This window comes from Centruroides sculpturatus, unplaced genomic scaffold (genome assembly GCF_000671375.1).
Source record: "Centruroides sculpturatus isolate CEXI.00-Female unplaced genomic scaffold, Cexi_2.0 scaffold1666, whole genome shotgun sequence".
NCBI lineage: Eukaryota > Metazoa > Arthropoda > Arachnida > Scorpiones > Buthidae > Centruroides > Centruroides sculpturatus.
The window spans coordinates 57,466-83,423 of NW_019385935.1; the positions used below are offsets into that span (position 1 = coordinate 57,466).

The 25,958-nt window shown below is 30.4% G+C and overlaps 2 protein-coding genes across 9 annotated transcripts in view; both read left to right on the forward strand.

Moving 5' to 3' along the window:
* LOC111612679 (NACHT, LRR and PYD domains-containing protein 10-like) overlaps positions 1–5,203 on the forward strand; it is a 31,494-nt gene extending 26,291 nt beyond the window's left edge. For 4 of the 5 annotated variants that reach the window (XM_023353922.1, XM_023353924.1, XM_023353923.1 and 1 more), the window contains one exon: positions 3,875–5,203. In XM_023353922.1, coding sequence (XP_023209690.1) covers positions 3,875–4,659 — 785 coding nt within the window. In that variant the 3' untranslated portion in view covers positions 4,660–5,203. The remainder of the gene's footprint in view (positions 1–3,874) is intronic. The other variant, XM_023353926.1, reaches the window with a different exon arrangement.
* A 9,360-nt stretch (positions 5,204–14,563) lies between these two features.
* LOC111612677 (protein argonaute-2-like) lies at positions 14,564–23,938 on the forward strand. 4 transcript variants are annotated; one of them, XM_023353918.1, is made up of 3 exons: positions 14,564–16,390; positions 16,460–17,792; positions 22,199–23,938. In XM_023353918.1, the coding sequence occupies exons 2-3, from the start codon at positions 16,525–16,527 to the stop codon at positions 23,688–23,690; spliced, it is 2,760 nt and encodes a 919-aa protein (XP_023209686.1). In that variant the 5' UTR covers positions 14,564–16,390; positions 16,460–16,524; the 3' UTR covers positions 23,691–23,938. The 4 variants fall into 4 exon arrangements, with proteins under 4 accessions (XP_023209686.1, XP_023209688.1, XP_023209687.1 ...); XM_023353920.1 differs by having other exon boundaries at positions 16,460–17,750; positions 22,157–23,938; XM_023353919.1 differs by having other exon boundaries at positions 16,460–17,713; positions 22,120–23,938.
* The last annotated feature ends 2,020 nt before the right edge of the window (positions 23,939–25,958 follow it).

Here is a 25,958-nt window from a genome sequence, read left to right on the forward strand (position 1 = left end):
AATATTGTTGAAGGGCAACACTGCAATAAGAAGCTGACTGAAAAACAAACATCTGATATGATTCACTACACGGCTCGTCCTCCATAAATATATGTGACCATCAAATTATTACGTTTTTCCGATCTTAGTTTCGGTTTTGGTTTTGATTTCGTTTTCGTTTCTGCTTTGGAGAAGTTCGGAAGGAAAGTCCAAAGATAAAAGGAGAAAGGTAGAAAAGATAAAGGCAAGTACCTATTTAATGATAATCAACGTATAAAGTAAATAAAATAAGTATAAAATGTGCCATTCACCTTATTTGAGTTGATTTATTCTAATTAAATAGCATTAGTCGTGTTAAATTTTGCCTGTTCAAAGTCACTTTCTCATGCATTGCGATTTTCATTTTCGGTTATTTTGCACAATTTTAATCGAAATTGTGCAAAAATCTGTATAAAATATAACAATTTTTTGTTCAAAATTAAATTAAATTATCATCTGGCACACTTTATATAAAGGCTGCTCATAAAATAAAATTAATATTTTACGTAAAATTAACAGTTATATTTACGATTTATTCAAAATATTTAGTATAAAACTGTAGATAACTATAAATAAACCTTTGAAATAAGTAAAATAAGGGGGGGAGCCTGGGTTTAGTAACAATTCACTTATAGGCCTATAATACACTATCTATACATAATACTGATATAGAATATAGAAGAAATGTATTATAGATTATATACTACTTATATCAACTTCTGGTGAATTTCCACACCGGAAGTTAAGATAACAATTGCCCAAATAGTACTAGTTTCAGCTCTATAATGTTGTTAGGTTACAACTATAGATAATTTTTTTATTTAAATGAAATTCCTAATTAGGTATATATTTAGCATTATGTTTCATTAATAATTATTTTTATATAATGATCATATCAAAGTATTGCAGTTTATATTAAACCATGTTTAATATACTCAGAAATATATATTAATGGTGTATATTATACTGTAAATTTGTAAAGAAATTCAGGTTATTTTTTATAATTTTAGGTATAATAATTGAATAAATTTCTATCTTTAGAAACATCTCTACACCTCACTTAAATCTAAAAGTATTCACAAAATCTTTATATAAATTATATCATAATTTATATCGTGTAATTGAATCGCTGATCAGAGTGTATAATGCAACTTATCTCTTCTAGTGTTCTTTGTAGTTTACAAATGTGGTGTTTTTTAAATTTATTTATAGGTGAAGCGACTAAATGCTTACTGTATCTATTGTTTTAACTAGTATATACTGTATATAACACTGTAGATTGATTGACTTTAAAACTTAAATCTCTATGAGCTTAGCGCAGATTTTTTAGGTATTTCTACAATCTTTGTAATTTTTCGTTAATAAGGTTTGGTAGGCGTATTTGTGTGTTCAAAATAGTACAAAAACTGAAATATTTTCAGCTTCTTTTCTCATATTTTGCCTTCGTAACATTAAACAAAGTTGGTGATAAATGTGTAGCAGATGCAGCTCTAGAAGCTATTTGCTGAAAACGAGAAGCTAAGGTGTAAAAAAATATTAAAATCTAATTTAAATTTATTAATTATTTTAGAAGAATACGAAAGTAGTTATGGAGATTCTATAATGCAGTTTATCAGAAAAGATTCCTTTGATATATTCGGTAAAATGACGAATCTTCTAACAAACCGTACTCACGTTTCTGAAGAAATAAGGGAATTTATACATTCGCAATTTTTTCCAGTAGGATTTACACCCGAACAACAAAAAGAATATATAAACTCAATGTTCAAACAATCAAAAGGTATAATACACAAACTGCATAATACACTCAATTGTTCTTTTACAGCGTGTCCATTAATGTTCCATGCTCTGTTGCTTACGTTTGAGTAATCAATTAGAAACTTTCGAAAGAAAGATAGATTTGTACATCCAAATATTTCAATTACTTATCAAGAGATTTATAAGAAAGAATGGTCAGCGTCACAATTTGAAACAGGAAAAGTACCTTTTCGGTGAAGATATTTTAGTAAAATTGGGGAAATTAATTTTTAAAAACATCTGAGATTAGAAGATATAAGTAACTTCCGTTATACAGAAACAATCCAAAGAATTACAATAGAGGATTTAAAAGAATGTTTCCTCGAGAACAAAGAGATTATTTTCTGTCTACAGTTTTTTCTTCTGTGCTCTGGGAAAAAGGATAAGATGTATTTTGTCTCTGCCCATAAGAACTTTAAACACTTTTTTATTGCTCTTTATATTTATACAAGTGAAAAGGCGCCATTCATACAATGTTACCACGATTATTCCTGTCACTCCTTTTATATTTACACGCAATAACAAATTTATTATGTTTCACGTGGGTCTATTTGAAACCGATAGAATTCCGAAGATATTACTTTAAGATATTTCAAAAAAAATTGTATTTCCGTTTCAGTTTGCATCGAAAATATACAAAGAAGTTGAGAATGACAGCAGAAAAACTACTACCACATACAAACACCATTCACGTGCGATGTGTAGTTTTTGCGGAAAAGTGAAATATAGGGACATACATGTCCATTTATATATATATATATATATATAGAAAATAGATATAGATATAGATGAGTTGATATTTTATAAGTTTAGAAATGTGGAAATCGAAAATATAATCGTAGTCGAGCGTATATATCAGTAGAAAATATAAATATTGCATTAAAATAACACACTTTGCTGAAAGTCTGAAATGAAAGAGTAATTGAATCGAGTCCCGCCGCCATATTGATTAGCGCGCGACGATTATGAGCGCGTCGCGTTGCACCAAATTAAATAATTTATAAAAATTGAAATAATAAACACGTATATAAAATAATTTACTATTTCTGTTGGAAATAATATCGTAAAACACACTGCACTTATAGTTTAGCATTTCCGATAATATTTTATTAATTTTTAAATTTTATTTTATTTTATATGTAAAAATCGAAGAAAAAAACATAAATGCGTAAAACTTAATAAAAAAAAATATCGGCAACTTCAGATAACACATAAATCTGAGAATCTATCAAAAAGAGATAGTTAATAATAATTAATATCCAGAAAAAAAAATAAAACTGTCAAGGTAAGAAAATTTCTGTGGTAAAAAGTGAGGTAAGCGATCACGTGACGCCCGTCTCCCCACCTTCAGTAACAAAAGCGCACAAGGTTGAAATAAAAGCAATAACAACAGTATAAGTAAAAACAATAATCGGCGCGTGTCAAGGACAATAAATTTGAACGGGAGCGAAGATGAAACACCACACTTTATGATTTTTGTTTAAATACAGTCGACCCCCCTATAACACTGTTGATAATTTTGTTTTATATGAATTCCATGTTGTACGAGTCGCTTAGATTTTACAAATACATGAGCTATTCACAGCCCAGCACACATATTTATAAAATCTAAGTGACTCGTACAACATGGAATTCATATAAAACGGAATAATCAACAGTGTTATAGGGGGGTCAACTGGTATCGATAAAACCATTTAAAATGACTCCGACTAAACATGTACAAGTCGACCCCCCTATAACACTTGATAATTCCGTTTTATATGAATTCCATGTTGTACGAGTCACTTAGATTTTACAAATACATGAGCTATTCACAGCCCAGCACACATATTTATAAAATCTAAGTGACTCGTACAATATGGAATTCGTATAAAACGGAATAATCAACAGTGTTATAGGGGGGTCGACTGTATGTATATACTTTAAGAACTTTAGAAAAAGAAAAAATTAAATTAAAACTACGTTTAAAAGTTTAGAAATTAATTGAATTTTGTACGAGTTTTTAAAGTTTAGATTATCTAAAANGGAATATTATATTCATATGTATAATATTTTTCAGAATCTTTTCAGATACAGAGAGAATCTTTAATGAATTATTACAAGACTAAAAATGCTTACATGATGTCTTTGTTGTGGAGTATAACAAGCGAAGACTTTCCCTTAAAAGACTACTTCGTCGAACTTACTGTTCAGAAAGCAGATTTATTAGGGAAAAAGGCAAGAGAAACTATTCAGTTGAGAGAGATTTTTCCAAAATCAATCCAGGGACATGTTTTGTTAGTCACTGGTAATCCCGGTTATGGCAAAACTACCTTTTGTAAGAAAATAGCCTACGATTGGGGTACCGATACATCCCGTACCGATTATTTAGGACATTACGATTTTATTGTCGTCATTACTTTGCGAGAATTAGAGAAGAAAAGTATAACAGATGAAATTCTCCAATGCATCTGTGAAAATACAGATTCCAATTCTAGAGATAAGTTAAGACAGAGAGGATTTAATATACTAATCATTCTGGATGGATTCGACGAAACAAATCATAAAGATTCCATTATACAGTTTATTGAAAAAGATTCGTTCCATATTTCTAAAGAAATGACAATTCTTGTTACTTGCCGTCCTCACGCTGCCGAAAATATAAGAAAATACGCACATATGAGATTCGCTATTCGAGGATTTTCACAAGAACAGAAAGAAAAATATATTAAATTAATTATTAATGATGATAACGGCAGACGGGATGAACTTTTAAACTTAATAAAATACAGCAATTTTCATTCCGCCTTAGCTGAATGTCCATTAATGTTGCACATGTTATGCTGTCTACCAAAAACGAAATAGTTTCACAAAATACAAACTAAAACAGATTTGTTTATTCAAATTTTTCGTCTGGTAATAAAAAGATATATGAGAAAAATGGAAGAAAAACATAATTTAAAAAAAGGAAAGTTTTTCTATGGAGAAGACTTACTAGTTAAATTGGGAGAAATACATTTGGACAAAAGATCCAAAATGAGTAAAATACATAAGTCCACATCAATGTACGAGATTCACAAATTGCTAACATTAACAGATAAACAGTTGAAGAAAAAGTTTCCGGAAGAAAAAGACTATCAATTTATATTAAGACTAGATATTTTTGCAAAGTATTTTGAGGTAGACGGAATTAGTTGTTTCGATTTTATACATAGAAGCTTTCTTGACTTTATCATTGCTCTTTGTTATTACCATTCAAAACATATCTCTCTAGATTGTGACAACGATTTTATAATTCTAAGGTTTCTCTGCGGTCTTTGTGGAGATGAAGAATTTTCAAATAATTTCATATCCGCTATTCAACAGAATGTTTTTCATCCTACATTTTGGCTCGAATGTGTTAGTGAAATTAAAAATATAACCAACAAACAATTATTCTGTTCAATCGCCAAAGTATATTTTGATTTTACCTCTTTAAAATTGATGACAATTATATTAGCGCTACCTTTCTTTCGACTTTCTCGAATTTATTTTCATTTTCCTGACACAAAATATTTGTATGAAGAAACTAAAAAACAACTAATAGACTTACACAACATATACAAAGAATCTGATAAATTGGAGATATTTCTATTTTTGGATAAAAGTATTAAATTCGTGGAAGTGGGGAGTAGCTTTGAATATAAAACCTTACCAGAAAGGATTTCTGATTTTTATCAATCTGTAGTTCTCATTCAAAATTTAATAAATAGCTTTAAATGGGATAAATTTAAAATTTTTTTTAGTGGTGTATTTTTCCTTAGATGTGTTGATCCTATTCTTCCTTACTGCATGTATAATTTTTTCGAAGTTGTCGAGAATCCTGCAGTAATTCCTGAAGATCTTGAACTAGAATTGCATGAAACAAATAAAAATCTTGTTGCTCTCCTTAGCAAAGATAAATTCATTGGAAAAGTTAAATACTTGATTTCCACTGAACAATATTTGAGTCTGAAAGATAATATCAGGCTGTCATCTGAAAATAAATGAATAGTAAATACCAAACAAAAATAACCAGTTTGGCGTAAACTATATTTGTATTGTTAATTAATATAATCATTGTGATAATCAGAATGTGATATAATCATGTTTTTTTAATTAATTTATGATCAGTGTTTTGTATAATATAAACTCAATATTTTGAACAATAAAAATTTTATACTATAATTACCTTTATAATAATGAAAAACACAAACATGCTGCCAATTTTCTCCTTCTCTCCCCTTTTTAACCACCGAAATTTAATAGCATCATTCTCCCTAATAAAGAAACGCCTTTGAAAAATTTCAGAAATTTTAGGCAAAAGATACAGGAGTTATTATGCTACAAAGTGGTTAAACAAAAACGTCCCCCCACATATATACCATTATAAAAATACACCCATTTTCTAATTTCTGAACGTTTGAAGATTCGCATTGTCTAAAAAATATAAAAATCTTACAAGAGAGTAAGTTTTAATTGATCGCTTTACTCTGTTATATACAACAGACGGAAATTTAACAATTAATACAGTAAAACCTGTTCAAAACGGAAATCTGCCTAAACGGGAAAAATTCTTCGGCACGCAGCGATTTTCTGCATTAAAAGAAGTCTGTACAAAACGGACATATACCAAATAGGAATAAGTTTGTAACGCAGTTTTTTCGTTTTTGCGGGAAATCGAATACATTTTTAGAATCATCTAAAAATTCTCTAATTAGTCTGGAAACAAGGGGACCCAATTCTTTCATTCTGTGAAAACGGATAAGGTTGTCTGTAACGTAATAATATTTATCTTAGTTATCGTTACTTTTGCCCGAGCAACGCCGTGCCCACCTGCTAGTTTATAATAATTTTCATTTAAAATATAAACACAATAATATGTATTAAGATAATTATTATGTAATATTTTGATATTTGTTAGAAATCTAAATACAAAGAAGTTATATTTCAGTATTTACCTGTCAACAGTGGTGATATCGATATATTCGAATCTTCAAATAGAACATCGGATATGGATGATGAGGGTATGTTATATTTTACATAATTAACACTGGATATTCATAAATAAAATAATTAATTATATCAGAAACAGAAATAATAATATTATAAAAAAAATTAACAAATATTACATATGTCAATATAATGTTTACAAGTTTCTATCTCTGTGAATTTTCGCTTTCTTGGAAAAGGTTCACTCAAAAAGGGACTTTCATGTGGTTCTTGGCCATTGTATTTTCGATCTGTCAAATTAAATTTAATGCCAAAAATAATTATAGAAAATAGACACTATACAGTAACTTGAAAAACTAACATTAATTTATAATAAAAAATGAAATCCCGAAACTGAATTTTTACATCGTTACATTTTAATCAATTTGTTTTAAAAACAGTGGATTGTTGCAGTGTAAATTTTGACAATATTTTCCATTTCCTTGCACAATTAATTTAAATAAATTCAATTTACTATGTCAAAAAATACAAGTACAGTACGTTTACTCTAATCGAAATACCAGGACATTCGATCCCTTGTAATCCAAACAGATTCTATTATTTANTATAAATAAAAATTAGGATTAGTATTATTTTGTATTCAATAAGAAAATAACGAAAAGATTTCATACATAAATATTTTTTACTGACCATATAGAATGTTTATTGATATACCAAATGTCTAGTCTTCCTGTTCTTGATATTATATCACAATTATATTCAATTATTTCATCCATTTTATCAAATTGTTATTGTGAAATCTATTAAAATATAATTCTTAAAATTTATATTGTAATTGAATTGAAATGAAACTTATGTTTTTAAAAATAAAAGAAATTTAGTTACTAAAATGAAATGAAAGTAAATCTAAGCTCACTGAACAGTGTGTTAAACAGAGATTTTCGTGGTGAAGCATAAAATGCCTCGAAATTAATAATCATCTCTATATTAGAAAATTAGATTGCACTAATTTGCAATAATAATTTTTAAAACACGGCAATTTAAAATAATATAACATTAAAGTTTTGTTGATTGTAACAAAAATTACAGCTCTAATTATACTTAAATTCAAAGAATATCGACAGGTTTTTACTACAGTACTTATAGAATGAACCTGATAAAATTTATGAAACAAAATTTCAAAAATTGTTCGTGGAATAACATGGTTCATCAGAGTTTTATATTTTATAAACTCATCAATATAGTTTAAAATTTGATAATAAAACTATTACTGGACAAATTATTTCTAATCTTACTTTATAAAATATGAGAAATTAGACCAGGAATATGTCGTGTTTTAATTTTATTGGATATTAAAACATTTAATAATTAATGCAGCCTTATTGTTAAAATAAAATTAATTTAATTAAGATTTGTGATCTGAAATAATTCCATTTGACAAATTTTTATTTGCAATCTTAATTTAATTCTAAAAATTATTTGTAATTTTAATTTATTTAACATCTGAAATTAATTTTGTGATTAGCATATTAAGACAAATATCCATCAAAATAAAACTTATTTGATCTGTTCATGAAAAAATAAAAAATAAAATGGTTTTGTTGTTGTATTATTTCATACAATTATCGTGTTTTAATTTTATTGGACATTTAATAATTAATACAGAAACTTTGCCTTATTCCTAAAATAAATTTACTGTAATTAAAATTTGTGATTGAAGAATTAATTATGTGATTTGAAATAATTCCATTCGACAAATTTTTATTTGCAATCTTAATTTAATTTTAAAAATTATTTGTAATTTTAATTTATTCGATAATAATTTACTCGAAAAATTAATTTTGTGATCAAAGCTTCCCAAACCAGTACTACTAGTATAAAAGGGATTATCATGGGTTGANTTTAGGGCAAATTTTTTAGGATTTTCTATAATTTTAGGTATAATAATTGAATAAATTTTTATCCTTATAAATATCTCTACATCTCCCTTAGATCTAAAAGTAATCTTAAAATCTGTATCTAAATTATATAATGATTTATCTCCTGTAATTGAATCGCTGATCAGTGATTAAGTGTATAAAGCCACTTACCTCTTCTCGTTTTCTGTGGTTCTTAGCTTACAAATGTGGGTTTTTTTTGTTTTATTTACATATATAGCAACTAAATGCGTACTGTTCCCATTGTTTTAGCTAGAATATACTGTATATAACAATGCAGATTGCTTTACTTTAAAATTTAAATTTTTACAAAGTTTAGGGCAAATTTTTTAGGATTTTCTATAATTTTTTGTAATTTTTTTCGTTAAGAAATGTTGGTAGGTGTATTTGTGTGTTCAAAATCGTATTATAATTATCGGAAAGTAGAAAATTTATTAACTCTCTGCGATATTTTCGCCTTCTTTTGCCATATATTTTTTATTAGTTTATCAACTTCTTACAGTTTTATTGTTGTGTGTGCTTGAATAGATTAAATACTATTTAACAAATTTAGTTGTTTAATAACATTGCAACATTTAAATAATTCTAACACTTATCATTTCAGCAAAAACCGACAAATTTATATAGTTTTAAACAAATAAATGTAGTAGAATTGACATAAACCGAGCTGTTTCACATTTATGAGTTGAGAGTTAATCACTTATTTTCTAATAATAAACTTTTTAATTGAGTACGACAAAAGCCTCACAGTAGAAATAAGAAAGCCAGCTGTCGTAAAGCGAGGAAAGTATTAATTTGGGTTAATCAATGAATAATAAGTAGCCAGAAATTTTCTAAGTATACGAACTACAATCTNAGAAATGGCTCAAGGGGAGACCTACGAACCACCAATCACATTCATCGTAATTGATAAACGTCATCATACACGTCTTCTTCCTACAGATCCGAGAGTCGGTGTTGATTTATATTAATAAAATATTCAGATCCAGAAAGGGTTACTGAGGTCGAAAGAACCTCAGCTCGCAGTAAGTTTCGACCATCCTCTTCAATGGCTCTAGCTTCGATAGAACAATCGGAAATTATATACGATAATTTTCTTTTACCTGATATGATGACACAGCGTCTGCAGATGGCTTTTACTGGTTTAGAGCGTCATAACTTCGCTAAACGCCCTGGAATTCAGTACTACTAGTATAAAAGGGATTATCATGGGTTGAGTAACAATTGACATATAATACACTAAATATATATAATGCTGATATAGAATATAGATAAAATGTAGTGAAGATTTTTATTTATCTCAATTAAGAGTGTATTTTCACACCGAAAGTTGAGATAACAATTGCCCAAATAGTACTAATTCCAGCTCTTTATTATGTTGTTATGTTACAACTATACATAATTCTTTTATTTTAATAAAATTCTCGTATTAATGGTGTGAGAGTCCAGATTGAAAGGGGGGTCATTTTAAAACAAATTAGGAAAAGAGAGAGAGAAAGCTTTTAATTTCAATACAAATTAAATTTTTGTAACTTTAACAAATTTTCGAATCAACGGATGTTAGAAACTTTAGATTTTGACAGGAAGTTCATTTCCTTTCTCTGATGACTAGTAAGTTGATTCAGTAACGGTTGCACACCAGACTTTGCCGGCTGTAGGCTGTCAACTTGGATAAAAGAGACAAACTTCCCGCCATTCGGGGGAATTCTCGATACGATGTCGGACAGATAGCCATACGATTCAAGGCCCCCATACAAGAGAAGGCCTTTCTACGCATTCGCCATACGAGAAATAAGAGAGAAGAAAACCGCCTCCAAAATGTGGATTATGTCGTAAGAGCGCATCCTTAGAAACGACGACTACTGAATGTTCCCATACAAGAATTGAAAAATAGTATATTAACATTTAAATTGGTGTAAACTCTCTCTTACGCGTGAGATTTAAGATAGAAAGTTGAATTTTCTCTCTCTCTCTCTCGATATAGGTCTAAATATATATATTATTTGTAATTCATTTTTATTCTACATTGTTTTGATTATTTTTGTTCCATTAAATAGTTTTGTTAGTTACCTTAAATATGGCCTTTTTGGTAATTTATATTCACACCTCTGTCTACTCAAAGCACTTGCGTTCGTCATACTCGCAATTCCGTGGTTAGGCGTGTTAATCCGCGTTAAAATACAATTAACTGGTGTCGGGAACCTCACAAGAGACACGATTGTGAAATCGTCATCTCCACCTTTTAACTAGAAACCTAAATTCCCTCCACACTCGATTTCTTTTTAAAAGATAAACCACCCTTTAGACAAAGTGAGCGGATCTTGCGATCTGTGTGAAGTAAGCGGCATAGTCAAAGACTAAGTCCCTGGCTTCTCAGAATGGTGTATCATACTTCAAATTTGTAAAAAAATACAGTTTATTTTCTATAATTTTAGGAATAATAATTGAATAAATTTCTATCCTTACAAACATCTCTACATCTCACTTAGATCTAAAAGTAATCTTAAAATCTGTATCTGAATTATATAATGATTGATCTCCTGTAATTGAATCGCNATTTTCTATAATTTTAGGAATAATAATTGAATAAATTTCTATCCTTATAAATATCTCTACATCTCCCTTAGATCTAAAAGTAATCTTAAAATCTGTATCTAAATTATATAATGATTTATCTCCTGTAATTGAATCGCTGATCAGTGATTAAGTGTATAAAGCCACTTACCTCTTCTCGTTTTCTGTGGTTCTTAGCTTACAAATGTGGTGTTTTCTGGATTTATTTACATGTATAGCAACTAAATGCATACTGTTTCCATTGTTGTTGCTAGTATATAACAATGCAGATTGTTTTACTGTAAAATTTAAATTTCTACGCGATTTAGCGCAGATTTTTAAAGATTTTGTACATATTTTGTAATTTTTTTTTGGTTTATAAGGCTTGGTAGGTGTATTTGTGTGTTTAAAATCGTATAAAAGTTATCGGAAAATAAATGATATTATCATCAACATCAATCTTCATTAACAAATCGGAATAATTTCCCTGTTACAGAGGAGTTACAATCAATATATAAAGTAATTTTACATTTATGGTTTACAATAACATTGTATTCATTACACATCCTTTTATTGTTTCCAGACTCAATCATTTATTTCACGACGTTTCTTTTATTATTATTATAAGATTTGTACAAAGTTAAAATAAATGATATTATTAACTCACTGCGATATTTTAACTTTTTTTTTTGCATTATGTTCTTTATTAGTTTATCAACTTGTTACTGTTCTATTGTTGTTGTGTGTCCTTGAATGGAATAAATACTATTTAAGAAATTTACTTGTTTAATAACATTGCAATTTTTTAAATAATTCTAACACTTTTATTATCATTTTAGGAAAAACTTACAAAATTATGTAGTTCCAAACAAATAAATGTAGTAGAATTGACTTTTCTTATCTAACAAGACCCGTCGTAAAACGAGCTGTTTCATATTTATGAGTTGATAGTTACACATTTATTTTCTGATAATAAGTTTTTTTTTTTAAATTAATTACGACAAAAGGCTCACATATAACATAATGGATTTAAATATAGCATTTAATATGGACCAAATAAAACTTTTCATATCGGTAGTAAAAGCGAGCGGACGTAAAGCGAGGAAAGTATTCATTTGGGTTCATCAGTGAATAATAACTAGGCAGAAAGTCGCTAAGTATACGAACTGCAATCTGTGTCAGTTTTCTTAACAAATTTCAGGGATTTTGCTGGAAATCTTCTTTGTTTAGGAAGTGGATATAAGTAACTTGAAGGCATACGGTGTTAAAATTCTGTTCGATAAAAGATACGTTGAAGTAAATACGTAAATGAAGAGTAGTAGACATTTGTGACTAAAAAGTATAACTTAGTAGTAAATCCGATGAAAATAGTTGTAATACAGTGGAATATAGGGGAGATCGGGGCAAGATCGGCATGTTAAAATTTACTTAAATTTTGTGTAATAAATACTGCTGTAAACTGAAAAAAACCTTTTGCATATTGTCTATTGGAATGTTACCTTACTATACATCTGGTTAAAATCAGTTTGGACATAAAAATAATTAAAATAATTACAACTTTACAAGAAGAGAGAAATTGACGAAGTTGCCCCGGGTATAGGCGCAAGATCGGCAACTTCTCTTTTTTTGTAANTTTCCATTTCCTTGCACAATTAATTTAAATAAATTCAATTTACTATGTCAAAAAATACAAGTACAGTACGTTTACTCTAATTGAAATACCAGGACATTCGATCCCTTGTAATCCAAACAAATTCTATTATTTACCTAAAATATAACACTTGTTAATTGTAAACTTGAAGCTCGCGTAGAGTAACCCTAAGTAACGTGTTGTGAGCATTGCTACTAACTTCTTCTGTGACCCTCTTTAACATTCTAACCTTGTTTTTCTACTGTATATTATCTACCGAATTCTGTTTTATATGCTAAAAACATATGAAACACATAAAAGAGGTGCGGTTTTCGCTACGTATTAAGCGTATTTAATCAATAAGTTTATGACTAATAAGTCAGATTATTTTCAGATAATTTTGAACCATATAAAGTCACACTCAAGTAACATTATGGAATAGACAAGACTTATATGAAATCTTTATTATGGGACGATATAGGAAAAGATTCACTTGTACTGGAAATAAATCATTCAAGAAATTCAATAGGCAAGGCTATTAAAATCAAGAATATATTTAAGGAAGTGAGCAATGGACATAGATACATTCTTATATCTGGAAATCCAGGTTTTGGCAAAACTGTGTTATGCATTCAGATTGCATACGATTTTTGGACTAATGAAAATTCCTCAGAAAATTACCTTAGTCACTTTGACTTTGTCATTGTCGTTACATTAAAGGAGGTTGTTGACAAAAGTATAGCAGATGCAGCTCTAGAAGCTATTTGCTAAAAACCAGAAGCAAAAGTGAGAAGAAACATATTAAAAGCTAATTTAAATTTATTAATTATTTTAGACGAATACGAAAGTAGTTATGAAGATTCTATAATGTAGTTTATCAGAAAAGATTCCTTTGATATATCTGGTAAAATGACGATTCTTCTAATAAGCCGTCCTCACGTTTATGAATAAGAAAAATTATACATTCGCAATTTCTATTTATTACACTCGAACAACAAAAAGAATACATAAGTTCAATGTTCAAACAATCAAAAAACATAATACACAAACTGCATAATACACTCAATTGTTCTTTTACAGCGTGTCCATTGATGTTATATATGCTCTGTTGCTTACGTTTGAGTAATCAATTGGAAACTTTCGATAGAAAGACAGATTTGTACATCCAAATATTTGAATTACTTATCAAGAGATTTATAAGAAAGAATGGTAAACGTCAAACTTTAAAAGAGAGAAAGTAATTTTTTAGTGAAGATATTTTAGTTAAATGAGGGAAATTTATGTTTGAAAAACATCTGAGATTAGAAGATATAAGTAACTTCCGTTATACAGAAACAATCCAAAGAATTACAATAGAGGATTTAAAAGAATGTTTCCTCGATAACAAAGAGATTATTTTCTGTTTAAAGTTTTTTGTTCAGTGTTCCTTCACAATAACTTTATGAATATAAAAATGTGAACGACTGTACTATATAAATTAAGAGAATTTTCGTTTATTAATTGCATCTATGAACGTCATTTTATTAAATTTCTTAAAAATAAAACAGTTAATGTGTGGGCTTTCTAATATTTCTTATCTGATATGTTCTGAAGCTATTTTCACAGTAGTTTTCAAGTTTATGATNAGAATGGTGTATCATACTTCAAATTTGTAAAAAAATACAGTTTATTTTCTATAATTTTAGGAATAATAATTGAATAAATTTCTATCCTTACAAACATCTCTACATCTCACTTAGATCTAAAAGTAATCTTAAAATCTGTATCTGAATTATATAATGATTGATCTCCTGTAATTGAATCGCTGATCAGTGATTAATTGTATAAAGCCACTTACCTCTTCTAGTTTTCTGTGGTTCGTAGTTTAAAAATGTGGTGTTTTTTTTGTTTTATTTACATATATAGCAACTAAATGCGTACTGTTCCCATTGTTTTAGCTAGAATATACTGTATATAACAATGCAGATTGCTTTACTTTAAAATTTAAATTTTTACAAAGTTTAGGGCAAATTTTTTAGGATTTTCTATAATTTTTTGTAATTTTTTTCGTTAAGAAATGTTGGTAGGTGTATTTGTGTGTTCAAAATCGTATTATAATTATCGGAAAGTAGAAAATTTATTAACTCTCTGCGATATTTTCGCCTTCTTTTGCCATATTTTTTTTATTAGTTTATCAACTTCTTACAGTTTTATTGTTGTGTGTGCTTGAATAGATTAAATACTATTTAACAAATTTAGTTGTTTAATAACATTGCAACATTTAAATAATTCTAACACTTATCATTTCAGCAAAAACCGACAAATTTATATAGTTTTAAACAAATAAATGTAGTAGAATTGACATAAACCGAGCTGTTTCACATTTATGAGTTGAGAGTTAATCACTTATTTTCTAATAATAAACTTTTTAATTGAGTACGACAAAAGCCTCACAGTAGAAATAAGAAAGCCAGCGGTCGTAAAGCGAGGAAAGTATTAATTTGGGTTAATCAATGAATAATAAGTAGCCAGAAATTTTCTAAGTATACGAACTACAATCTGTAAATCCTTCAGGCAATTTTCTATAAATCTTCTCTGTTTAGGGAGAGGATATCAGTAACTTGAAGGTATACGATGTCAAAATTCTGTTCGATAGAAGATACGCTGAAGTAAGGTAATATGTAAATGAAAAGTAGTAGACATTTGTGACTGAAAAGTATAACTTAGTAGTAAATCCGATAAAAATAGTTGTAATACCGTGGAATATAGAAGCTTATAAAGTTTAAAAGTAGCAATAACTTTGCTTATTCATTTACAGTTACACAAGAGGTGCACAACGAGTTTTCACTTGTTTCTAAATGTTCATCGCCAGATTCATAATCCTCATATTATGTCAGTTATAAATTAGAAATATCAGACATTCTGAAAATATAATTACTTTAATTTTAAGAATTTACGTTATTGTTGAAACCTCCTTTCGTACTAATCAGTGAAGAACAGAATTACAGCTCAGTTATTAGTAGGTAACTTGTAATTGTATAAATTTTAGTGAAAACACCTAAATTAAATTGGGTAAAAAAATAGTGATCTACTGAAAATATGGCCCAATAAATTCTGATAGTTTAATGCAATATTTTGAATATTCCCGATTCTGTAGGTGTGGGATCTACACCATACACACACTTCTCTGTTTTCATATTATCGATTTTTAATAACTTAGGTAAGTGACTTAATGAAGGTAAGGGTTAAGTACAAAACTCTTACTTTTACACGTAAATTTTCACTGAAATTAAACTACCGTATACTTCTGTAATCCACACTTTTATATTACAAATTTAACAAATTTTGAATTATTTTTTTTCTTTTGGAGATAATCAACCGAAGTCGCAGTCCCAATCTGCTGTATTGCCTGGAAGTAGTCAGGTGTCAGCTGCATCTGGATCTAGACAAAATGAAAGACCTACAACCAGTACACAAGCAGCCAGAGCAGCACCCGCTGGAACTATTCAAGAGGAACAACAGACAGGTGCGTATAGGTTTACTTAATTAACAGTCTTTTATATATAATAACAATTTATATTAATAAAATATTCAGATCCAGAAAGGGTTACTGAGGTCGAAAGAACCTCAACTCGCAGAGAGGGTGGACAACCATCTTCAATGGCTCTGGCTTCGATAGAACAATCAGAAACTAAAGTCGAGTTTCTTTCACGTGCTATGAAGAGACTGGGTCTAGAGATGACTTTTACTGGTTCTGAGCGTCATAAATTCGCTAAGCGACCTGGAATTGGATTACAAGGTAAAAAGATCGATTTAATAGCAAATTACTTTCCGATAGACATACCAGAAGGCGAAATATACCATTATGACGTACATATTGAAAAGCTTGTACCTGTAAAGGATGCGGGTGACAGCGAAGGTCTGCCCAAACATAAAAAGTACAAATGCCAAAATACAAAACAAAAGAGAAATGTTATAGAAGCGATGATTAGGGATGTGGCCATGTTTAAAAATATTCTACCAGCATTTGACGGTGAAAAAAATTTATATACTAGAAACTTACTACCATTCAAAAAAGAGAAAACATTTACTGTAAAACTTACGGACGACTTTAATCCAAAAGACAAGATAAGTTACGAAATCCAAATGAAACCGGTGAATAGAAAAGATACAATGAAGAGATCGGCAGAAAACTCAATTAATTTAGAACCATTACATCAGTTGTTAGCTGGAAGATGCAGTGATATAACGGAGGGTATCTTAATGGGAATCATGGCGATAGAAACCATACTAAGACACGGTCCTGCCTTACGATTGGTGCCAGTTGGAAGATCATTCTTCACCAAACCACATTCGGACGAAGTTCCGCTTTTGAGTGGAGGAAGAGAAATTTGGTTCGGTCACCATCAAAGTATGCAACTGTGCCAATGGAAACCTATGCTTAACATAGATAAATCAGCAACAACCTTTTATAAAAGCTGTTCCGTTATCGAGTTTATGTTCGAAGTGTTAAATATGAGTACTGAAAACATCGAGTTGTCTTTAAGACAGTTCAGAAGTCTGACCGATGCCGAAAGGAGGACATTAGCCAAAGAAATGAAGAACTTAAGAGTTGAAGTAACTCATTTGCCTTATCCTCGAAAGTATCGAGTTCGAGATATAACAAGAGAAAATGCAAATAATACATTTTTCATCAGAAAAATTGATAACGAAGATGTTAGATGTTCGGTATCTGAATATTTTCGTACCACATATAGAAAATTACAATACCCAAACTTACCTTGTTTAAACGTGGGAAGTGAAAAAAAAGCTGTGCATTTGCCAATGGAGGTGTGCAATATTGTTGAAGGGCAACACTGCAATAAGAAGCTGACTGAAAAACAAACATCTGATATGATTCGCTACACGGCTCGTCCTCCTGCCCAGAGGTTCAATGATATAAAAGAATCAATTAATGCTGTCTTGAAAGATTTCGAACCGTTCTCCAGAGAATTTGGCATTCGGGTAAGTCCGAAACCCGTAAATTTTACAGGCAGAGTATTAAATGCTCCACAAATAACGTATCAACAAAATCAGGCCATCACACCTTTCAACGGAAGCTGGGATATGAAAGGCAAAAGATTTTTTACAGGAGCAAGTATAGAAAAATGGATGCTGCTCAGCTTCTCGACTGCTAGATTCTGCGACGAAAATGCTCTGGATAATTTTGTGAGAATGCTTATAAACGGTGGAAGAAACGTAGGAGTATATTTTGCATTACCCCTCGTAACTAAACGCTTTACCCATCGCGNATATTTTATAAGTTTAGAAATGTGGAAATCGAAAATATATAATCGTAGTCGAGCGTATATATCAGTAGAAAATATAAATATTGCATTAAAATAACACACTTTGCTGAAAGTCTGAAATGAAAGAGTAATTGAATCGAGTCCCGCCGCCATATTGATTAGCGCGCGACGATTATGAGCGCGTCGCGTTGCACCAAATTAAATAATTTATAAAAATTGAAATAATAAACACGTATATAAAATAATTTACTATTTCTGTTGGAAATAATATCGTAAAACACACTGCACTTATAGTTTAGCATTTCCGATAATATTTTATTAATTTTTAAATTTTATTTTATTTTATATGTAAAAATCGAAGAAAAAAACATAAATGAGTAAAACTTAATAAGAAAAATATCTGCATCTTAAGAAAACACATAAACATAAGAATACATCACAAAAAATAGTTAATAATAATTAGAATCGAGAAAAAAAAATAAAACTTTCAAGGTAAGGAAATTTCTGTGGTAAAAAGTGAGGTGAGCGATCACGTGACGCCCGTCTCCCCACCATCAGTAACCGAAGCGCACGAGGTTGAAGTAAAAGCAATAACAACAGTGGAAGTAAAAACAGTCATCGGCGCGTGTCTAGGTCAGTGAACTTGAATGGGAGCGACGATGAAACACGACACTTTGTGATTTATTCTAATTATTTTCTAATATTAAAAAATATTGCTTGTAAATTTTAAATTGTTTAGATATTATTTAAATTAATTATTTAATAATTAGCGTAATTTATATGTAATTAATAGTAAAAAAATATATGACCTCCGAATTATTTTCTTATCTTTTTACTTTTTGATGTCGTTTCGATTGTAGTTTCGTTTTTGGTTTTGATTTCGTTTTCGTTTCTGCTTTGGAGAAGTTCCGAAGGAAAGTCCGAAAATAAAGGGAGAAAGGTAGAAAAGATAAAGGCAAGTACCTATTTACTTATAATAATCAACGTATAAAGTAAATAAAATAAGTATTAAACGTGACATTCACCTTATTTCAGATAACTTATTCTAATTATATACTAACTCGTATTAAATTTTGCGTGTCTAAAGTCCGTTTTATCATGCATAGCTGACTAAATGCTATTGTAATTTTCAATAATTTTTGCACAATTTTAATCTAAACTGTGCAAAAAATCTGTATAAAATATAACAGTTTTTGTTTATATTAAATTAAACTGGCACATTTTATAAAAAGGCTGTTCATTAAANACCACATATAGAAAATTACAATACCCAAACTTACCTTGTTTAAACGTGGGAAGTGAAAAAAAAGCTGTGCATTTGCCAATGGAGGTGTGCAATATTGTTGAAGGGCAACACTGCAATAAGAAGCTGACTGAAAAACAAACATCTGATATGATTCGCTACACGGCTCGTCCTCCTGCCCAGAGGTTCAATGATATAAAAGAATCAATTAATGCTGTCTTGAAAGATTTCGAACCGTTCTCCAGAGAATTTGGCATTCGGGTAAGTCCGAAACCCGTAAATTTTACAGGCAGAGTATTAAATGCTCCACAAATAACGTATCAACAAAATCAGGCCATCACACCTTTCAACGGAAGCTGGGATATGAAAGGCAAAAGATTTTTTACAGGAGCAAGTATAGAAAAATGGATGCTGCTCAGCTTCTCGACTGCTAGATTCTGCGACGAAAATGCTCTGGATAATTTTGTGAGAATGCTTATAAACGGTGGAAGAAACGTAGGAGTATATTTTGCACCACCCCTCGTAACTAAACGCTTTACCCATCGCGATGGAAGGCCAGCAGATTTACTTAGACGAGCAAAGAATATGTATAAAGATCTGCAATTAGCCGTAATAGTGCTGCCAGCAGGAAATATCTACTCGGAGATAAAAACTGTTGCAGAAACAGAACTAGGTCTTATGACGCAGTGTATAAAGGACGTAAACGCCACGGGTAGAAAATGTAACCCTCAGTTAATATGTAATTTATGTCAGAAAATTAATGCTAAAATGGGCGAGGTTAACAATTCTTTATCGCAAGCAGACAAACCTGCAATTTTCAAGAAACCTGTAATCATCGTAGGGGTGGACTGCACCCATCCCGCTCCAGGTGACAAAACAGGGTATTCGATAGCAGCAGTAGTGGGAAGTCTGGATTCGTATCCTAGCAAATTTACGGCTTCTGTTCGACTACAGCATAAGAGACAGAAGGTAGAAGGCAAAACATACGGACAGGATATTGTGATCGATCTGAAGGAGATGATGAAAGAAATTTTGCTGGAATTTTTCAAAACAACGAAAGGAAAAAAACCGGAAAAAATTATTATTTTTAGAGACGGAATTAGCGAAGGCGAATACCAGAATGTGATGGAGTACGAAATGAGAAAAATTAGAAATGCCTGTAAAGAAATGGCTCAAGAAGAGACCTACGAACCACCAATCACATTCATCGTAATTGATAAACGTCATCATACACGTCTTCTTCCTACAGATCCGAGAGACGGTGTTGGAAGACCTGGAAATGTCCCACCCGGTACTATAGTGGATACTAACATCGTACATCCGTTTTTCTACGATTTCTTTTTATGCAGTCATATAGGCATACAAGGGACAAGCAGACCTTCCCACTACACGGTTCTTTGGGACGACAATAACTTCACAGCTGACCAGCTTCAGCTGTTAACTTACTCTTTATGCCACACTTACGTAAGATGTACCAGGAGCATATCCGTACCGTGTCCGGTTATGTATGCTCACCTTGCGGCATTCAGAGCAAAACATTACCTAATAGCCAAAACTGAAGATGTATCGAGTAGCGAAACCTCCGAAAGCGAAGGCGAAGAGGTAATTATACCAGAAAGCATGAAAGAAGCCATTAGAGTAGTTAAATCTATGCAAAATCGAATGTATTTTGTATAAATTTTCATGCTAATGTTTAACATTTTATCAAAAACACTAACGATATATTGTACTCGAACAATCTCTTTTTACATACTTTTTGCATACATAGAGTTATATATTTTTAATTTTAAATTAGTCATAAAGTCTTTCTGATAGAAATGACGACATTTATAGTGATGATAAAGAATGTGACTTTGTAAGTACAAAGTCTAAGTATTTTTAAGTAATTCTTTTAACATAGAATAAATGGTTATTTGATTGAAACATAATTTGTTTTTTAAAGTTAATTTTTATATAAATGATTTACTTACGAATTTCTGACTGCGGTCTTTAAAAACATAAGAAATTATTAATTAACTAGACATAAATAGTAACCATAATCTTATCTTTATACATTTGAAAAAACACGTATAGAAGTTAATACCCGTTCAAATAAAATAAATATTAATGGTAAAAGAACGCAATCTCAATGCATAACACTATACAGTTATACTGCGGACTAGATTTACTATAAATTCAATTTAGTCACTCCATGAAAAAACACAAAAAAGAACAATATACAAAACTTGTGTAAAATTTGTAATTGGGCTGCAATTTGAAAGAATTGTGTACCTCTAAATTTCGACTGAAGTCGTGGATTTCTTAATCACACCAGACACAATAGGTTACAAACGCGTAATACCGAGGTATGAAACAAAGACACGATTCCAGTACTTAATAAAGGCAAACTGATTATTATCAAAGAATATTTGGTACAAACTAAAGGTATATTATAAACGCTATCCTATATAAATAGTAAATTACATACTAAATATCACAAAGACATTGGCAGTAAGTATATCAATGATAAACTGTGGAAGTTACAGTACATTACATCAAGCACAAATGATAATGTTAAACAGAACAGGAGTGTAGTGTTCATGTTTCTATTCGAATTGATTCTGAACGTACTCAGTTGATAGAAGCTATTTTCTCTTTTTAGAAATTAAATTGTTTAAAATTTATAATTTTTGGTAAAAACTTACATTAAACGAGTAATTATTTATTATGTAATTGTCGTTGAAGGGCAACACTGCAATAAGAAGCTGACTGAAAAACAAACATCTGATATGATTCGCTACACGGCTCGTCCTCCTGCCCAGAGGTTCAATGATATAAAAGAATCAATTAATGCTGTCTTGAAAGATTTCGAACCGTTCTCCAGAGAATTTGGCATTCGGGTAAGTCCGAAACCCGTAAATTTTACAGGCAGAGTATTAAATGCTCCACAAATAACGTATCAACAAAATCAGGCCATCACACCTTTCAACGGGAGCTGGGATATGAGAGGCAAGAGATTTTTTACAGGAGCAAGTATAGAAAAATGGATGCTGCTCAGCTTCTCGACTGCTAGATTCTGCGACGAAAATGCTCTGGATAATTTTGTGAGAATGCTTATAAACGGTGGAAGAAACGTAGGAGTATATTTTGCACTACCCCTCGTAACTAAACGCTTTACCCATCGCGATGGAAGGCCAGCAGATTTACTTAGACGAGAAAAGAATATGTATAAAGATCTGCAATTAGCCATAATAGTGCTGCCAGCAGGAAATATCTACTCGGAGATAAAAACTGTTGCAGAAACAGAACTAGGTCTTATGACGCAGTGTATAAAGGACGTAAACGCCACGGGTAGAAAATGTAACCCTCAGTTAATATGTAATTTATGTCAGAAAATTAATGCTAAAATGGGCGAGGTTAACAATTCTTTATCGCAAGTAGACAAACCTGCAATTTTCAAGAAACCTGTAATCATCGTAGGGGTGGACTGCACCCATCCCGCTCCAGGTGACAAAACAGGGTATTCGATAGCGGCAGTAGTGGGAAGTCTGGATCCGTATCCTAGTAAATTTACGGCTTCCATTCGAGTTCAGCATAAGAAACAGAAGGTAGAAGACAAAAAATATGGACAGGATATTGTGATCAATTTGAAAGAGATGATGAAAGAAATTTTGCTGGAATTTTTCACAACAACAAAAGGAAAAAAACCGGAAAAAATTATTTTTTTCAGAGACGGAATTAGCGAAGGCGAATACCAGAATGTGATGGAGTACGAAATGAGAGAAATTAGAAATGCCTGTAAAGAAATGGCTCAAGGGGAGACCTACGAACCACCAATCACATTCATCGTAATTAATAAACGTCATCATACACGTCTTCTTCCTGCAGATCCGAGAGACGGTGTTGGAAAACCCGGAAATGTCCCACCCGGTACTACAGTGGATACTAACATTGTACATCCGGTTTTCAACGATTTCTTTTTATGCAGTCATATAGGCATACAAGGGACAAGCAGACCTTCCCACTACACGGTTCTTTGGGACGACAATAACTTCACAGCTGACCAGCTTCAGCTGTTAACTTACTCTTTATGCCACACTTACGTAAGATGTACCAGGAGCATATCCGTACCGTGTCCGGTTATGTATGCTCACCTTGCGGCATTTAGAGCCAAACAATACCTAATAGCCAAAACTGAAGATGTATCGAGTAGCGAAACCTCCGAAAGCGAAGGCGAAGAGGTAATTATACCAGAAAGCATGAAAGAAGCCATTAGAGTAGTTAAATCTATGCAAAATCGAATGTATTTTGTATAAATTTTCATGCTAATGTTTAACATTTTATCAAAAACACTAACGATATATTGTACTCGAACAATCTCTCTTTACATACTTTTTGCATACATAGAGTTATATATTTTTAATTTTAAATTAGTCATAAAGTCGTTCTGATAGAAATGACGACATTTATAGTGATGATAAAGAATGTGATATTGTAAGTACAAAGATTAAGTATTTTTATGTAATTCTTTTAACATAGAATAAATGGTTATTTGATTGAAACATAATTTGTTTTTTAAAGTTAATTTTTATATAAATGATTTACTTACGAATTTCTGACTGCGGTCTTTAAAAACATAAGAAATTATTAATTAACTAGGCACAATGAGTAATTAAAATCTTAACTCTATATATTTGAAAAACACGTGTAGAAGTAAATATCCGTTCAAGTAAAATAAATATTTTAATGGTAAAAGAACGTAAATTCAATACATAACGTTATACAGCTATACTGTGGATTAGATTTACCATGAATTCAATTTAGTCACTTCATGTAAAACAAGGATTGAGATTGTTAAAAAAAAAGAACAATACAAAAAAGTTGTGCAAAATCTGTAATTGGGCTGCACTTTGAAAGAATTGTATACTTTTAAATTTAGACTGAAAAAGTGGATTTCTTAATCACACCAGATACAATAGGTTACAAACACGTAGTACCGAGATATGAAACAAAGACACGACCCCAGTACTTCATAATGGCAAACTAATTGTTATTAAAGAATGTTTGGTACTTACTAAAGGTATATTATTAATGCTATTCTGTATAAAAAATAAATAAATTACTAAATACCATAATGATATTTTATAGAAAGACATTGGCAGTAAGTATATATAAGTGATAAACTGTGAAAGGTACAGTACAGTACAGTACATCTTATGTGTAAGCACAAACGACAATGTTAAAAGGAACAAGAGTGTAATGTTCATGTTTCTATTCGAATTGATTTTGAACGTGCTGAGTTGATGGAAGCTATTTTCTCCTTTTAAAAATTAAATTGTTTAAAGTCTGTAATTTTTGCTAAAAACTTACATTAAACGAGTAATTATTTATTATGTCATTGTCACAATGCTGACCCGCAATTTGTAATCATATATTTACTTTAATTTAAAATATATGCTCTGCACCTCAAATTACAGTGTGAGGTATTATAAACATTAGTGGGTCTACAATTATTTTAAATTGCAGCCAGTAATATTTACAGTTTTTTACACATATTTGCATGTTGATGTATAAAGTGGTTCTTTCAGACTGATTTATTATTTTGATAATTTATACTTACACTTTTATATTATTTTGAATATATCATGCATTATTATCCAATTGTTAAAGTAATTCTTTAATCGTAGACCTGTGCTAGACCGTTAAAAACTTTACTTCCTTTTAATGTATTATTATTGTAATTATAAAAGTTATAAATTCAAGAACAAATGTGTCTAAAAGCTTTAAGACAGCTGTTTTTTAAAAACTGAAGTTTGTATGAATCACGTACAGAATACAGTTTAACCTCGATATAACGTATAGGATGAACTTTATATTAGATGTGTTAAGAGAGACAACAGATCTAAATGTTATGAACAGGGGGGAACGTAATACCTCTAAGAATTAGCATTATTCGAATTCTGATATTCTCGAAAATCCACATTGTCTACATAGTGTGACTATGTCGGTTAGGTTGTGTAGTGTTTATATTTCGACATGAGGTTATAAGATACTTTATAACCATTACAATATGAAGAATGAGATATTAAAATCATTATTGCAAAACAGTAGTATTGTCGTATATTTTACAATTTGTGTCTCTAAAATTGGCAATAAATCGAGTCTGGCGCTAAACCAAAGTACGTAAACGATAACTTTTATATAATTCTATTTGGTTGGTGTTTGAGAATTTAAAAAGTCACTTGATTTAGTGGTAAATGCAGTTTTACTAAAGCTACTTTCTTCTATGGAATCACACATGCAGAACATTGTAAACTTTGTGTTAGTAAGGAGACAATTTCGCTTTAGAAGGAGGCGATAAATCGAGATTTGGTTGTATAAACACGCAGGTATATACAGTATTTACAAATATATGTGTATCTATAATACATATGTATGCATATACACACATTAAAATAATATAGAACTGTTAGTAGTTGCAATGTTAGATTTTATCTAAAATAACATCGAAATGTTCATCAAAATATTTAACTAAAAATTATCATATCTTTATAATAAGTAATACTTGTATAATGCATGGTTAA

Coding starts and splice junctions, on each gene's coding strand:
- LOC111612677 (XM_023353918.1), top strand. CDS start 16,525: ATGGCTCTGGCTTCGATAGAACAATCAGAAACTAAAGTCGAGTTTCTT. Junction 17,793..22,198: donor GCTCGTCCTCCTGCCCAGAG/GTTCAATGATAT, acceptor TCCTGCCCAGAG/GTTCAATGATATAAAAGAAT.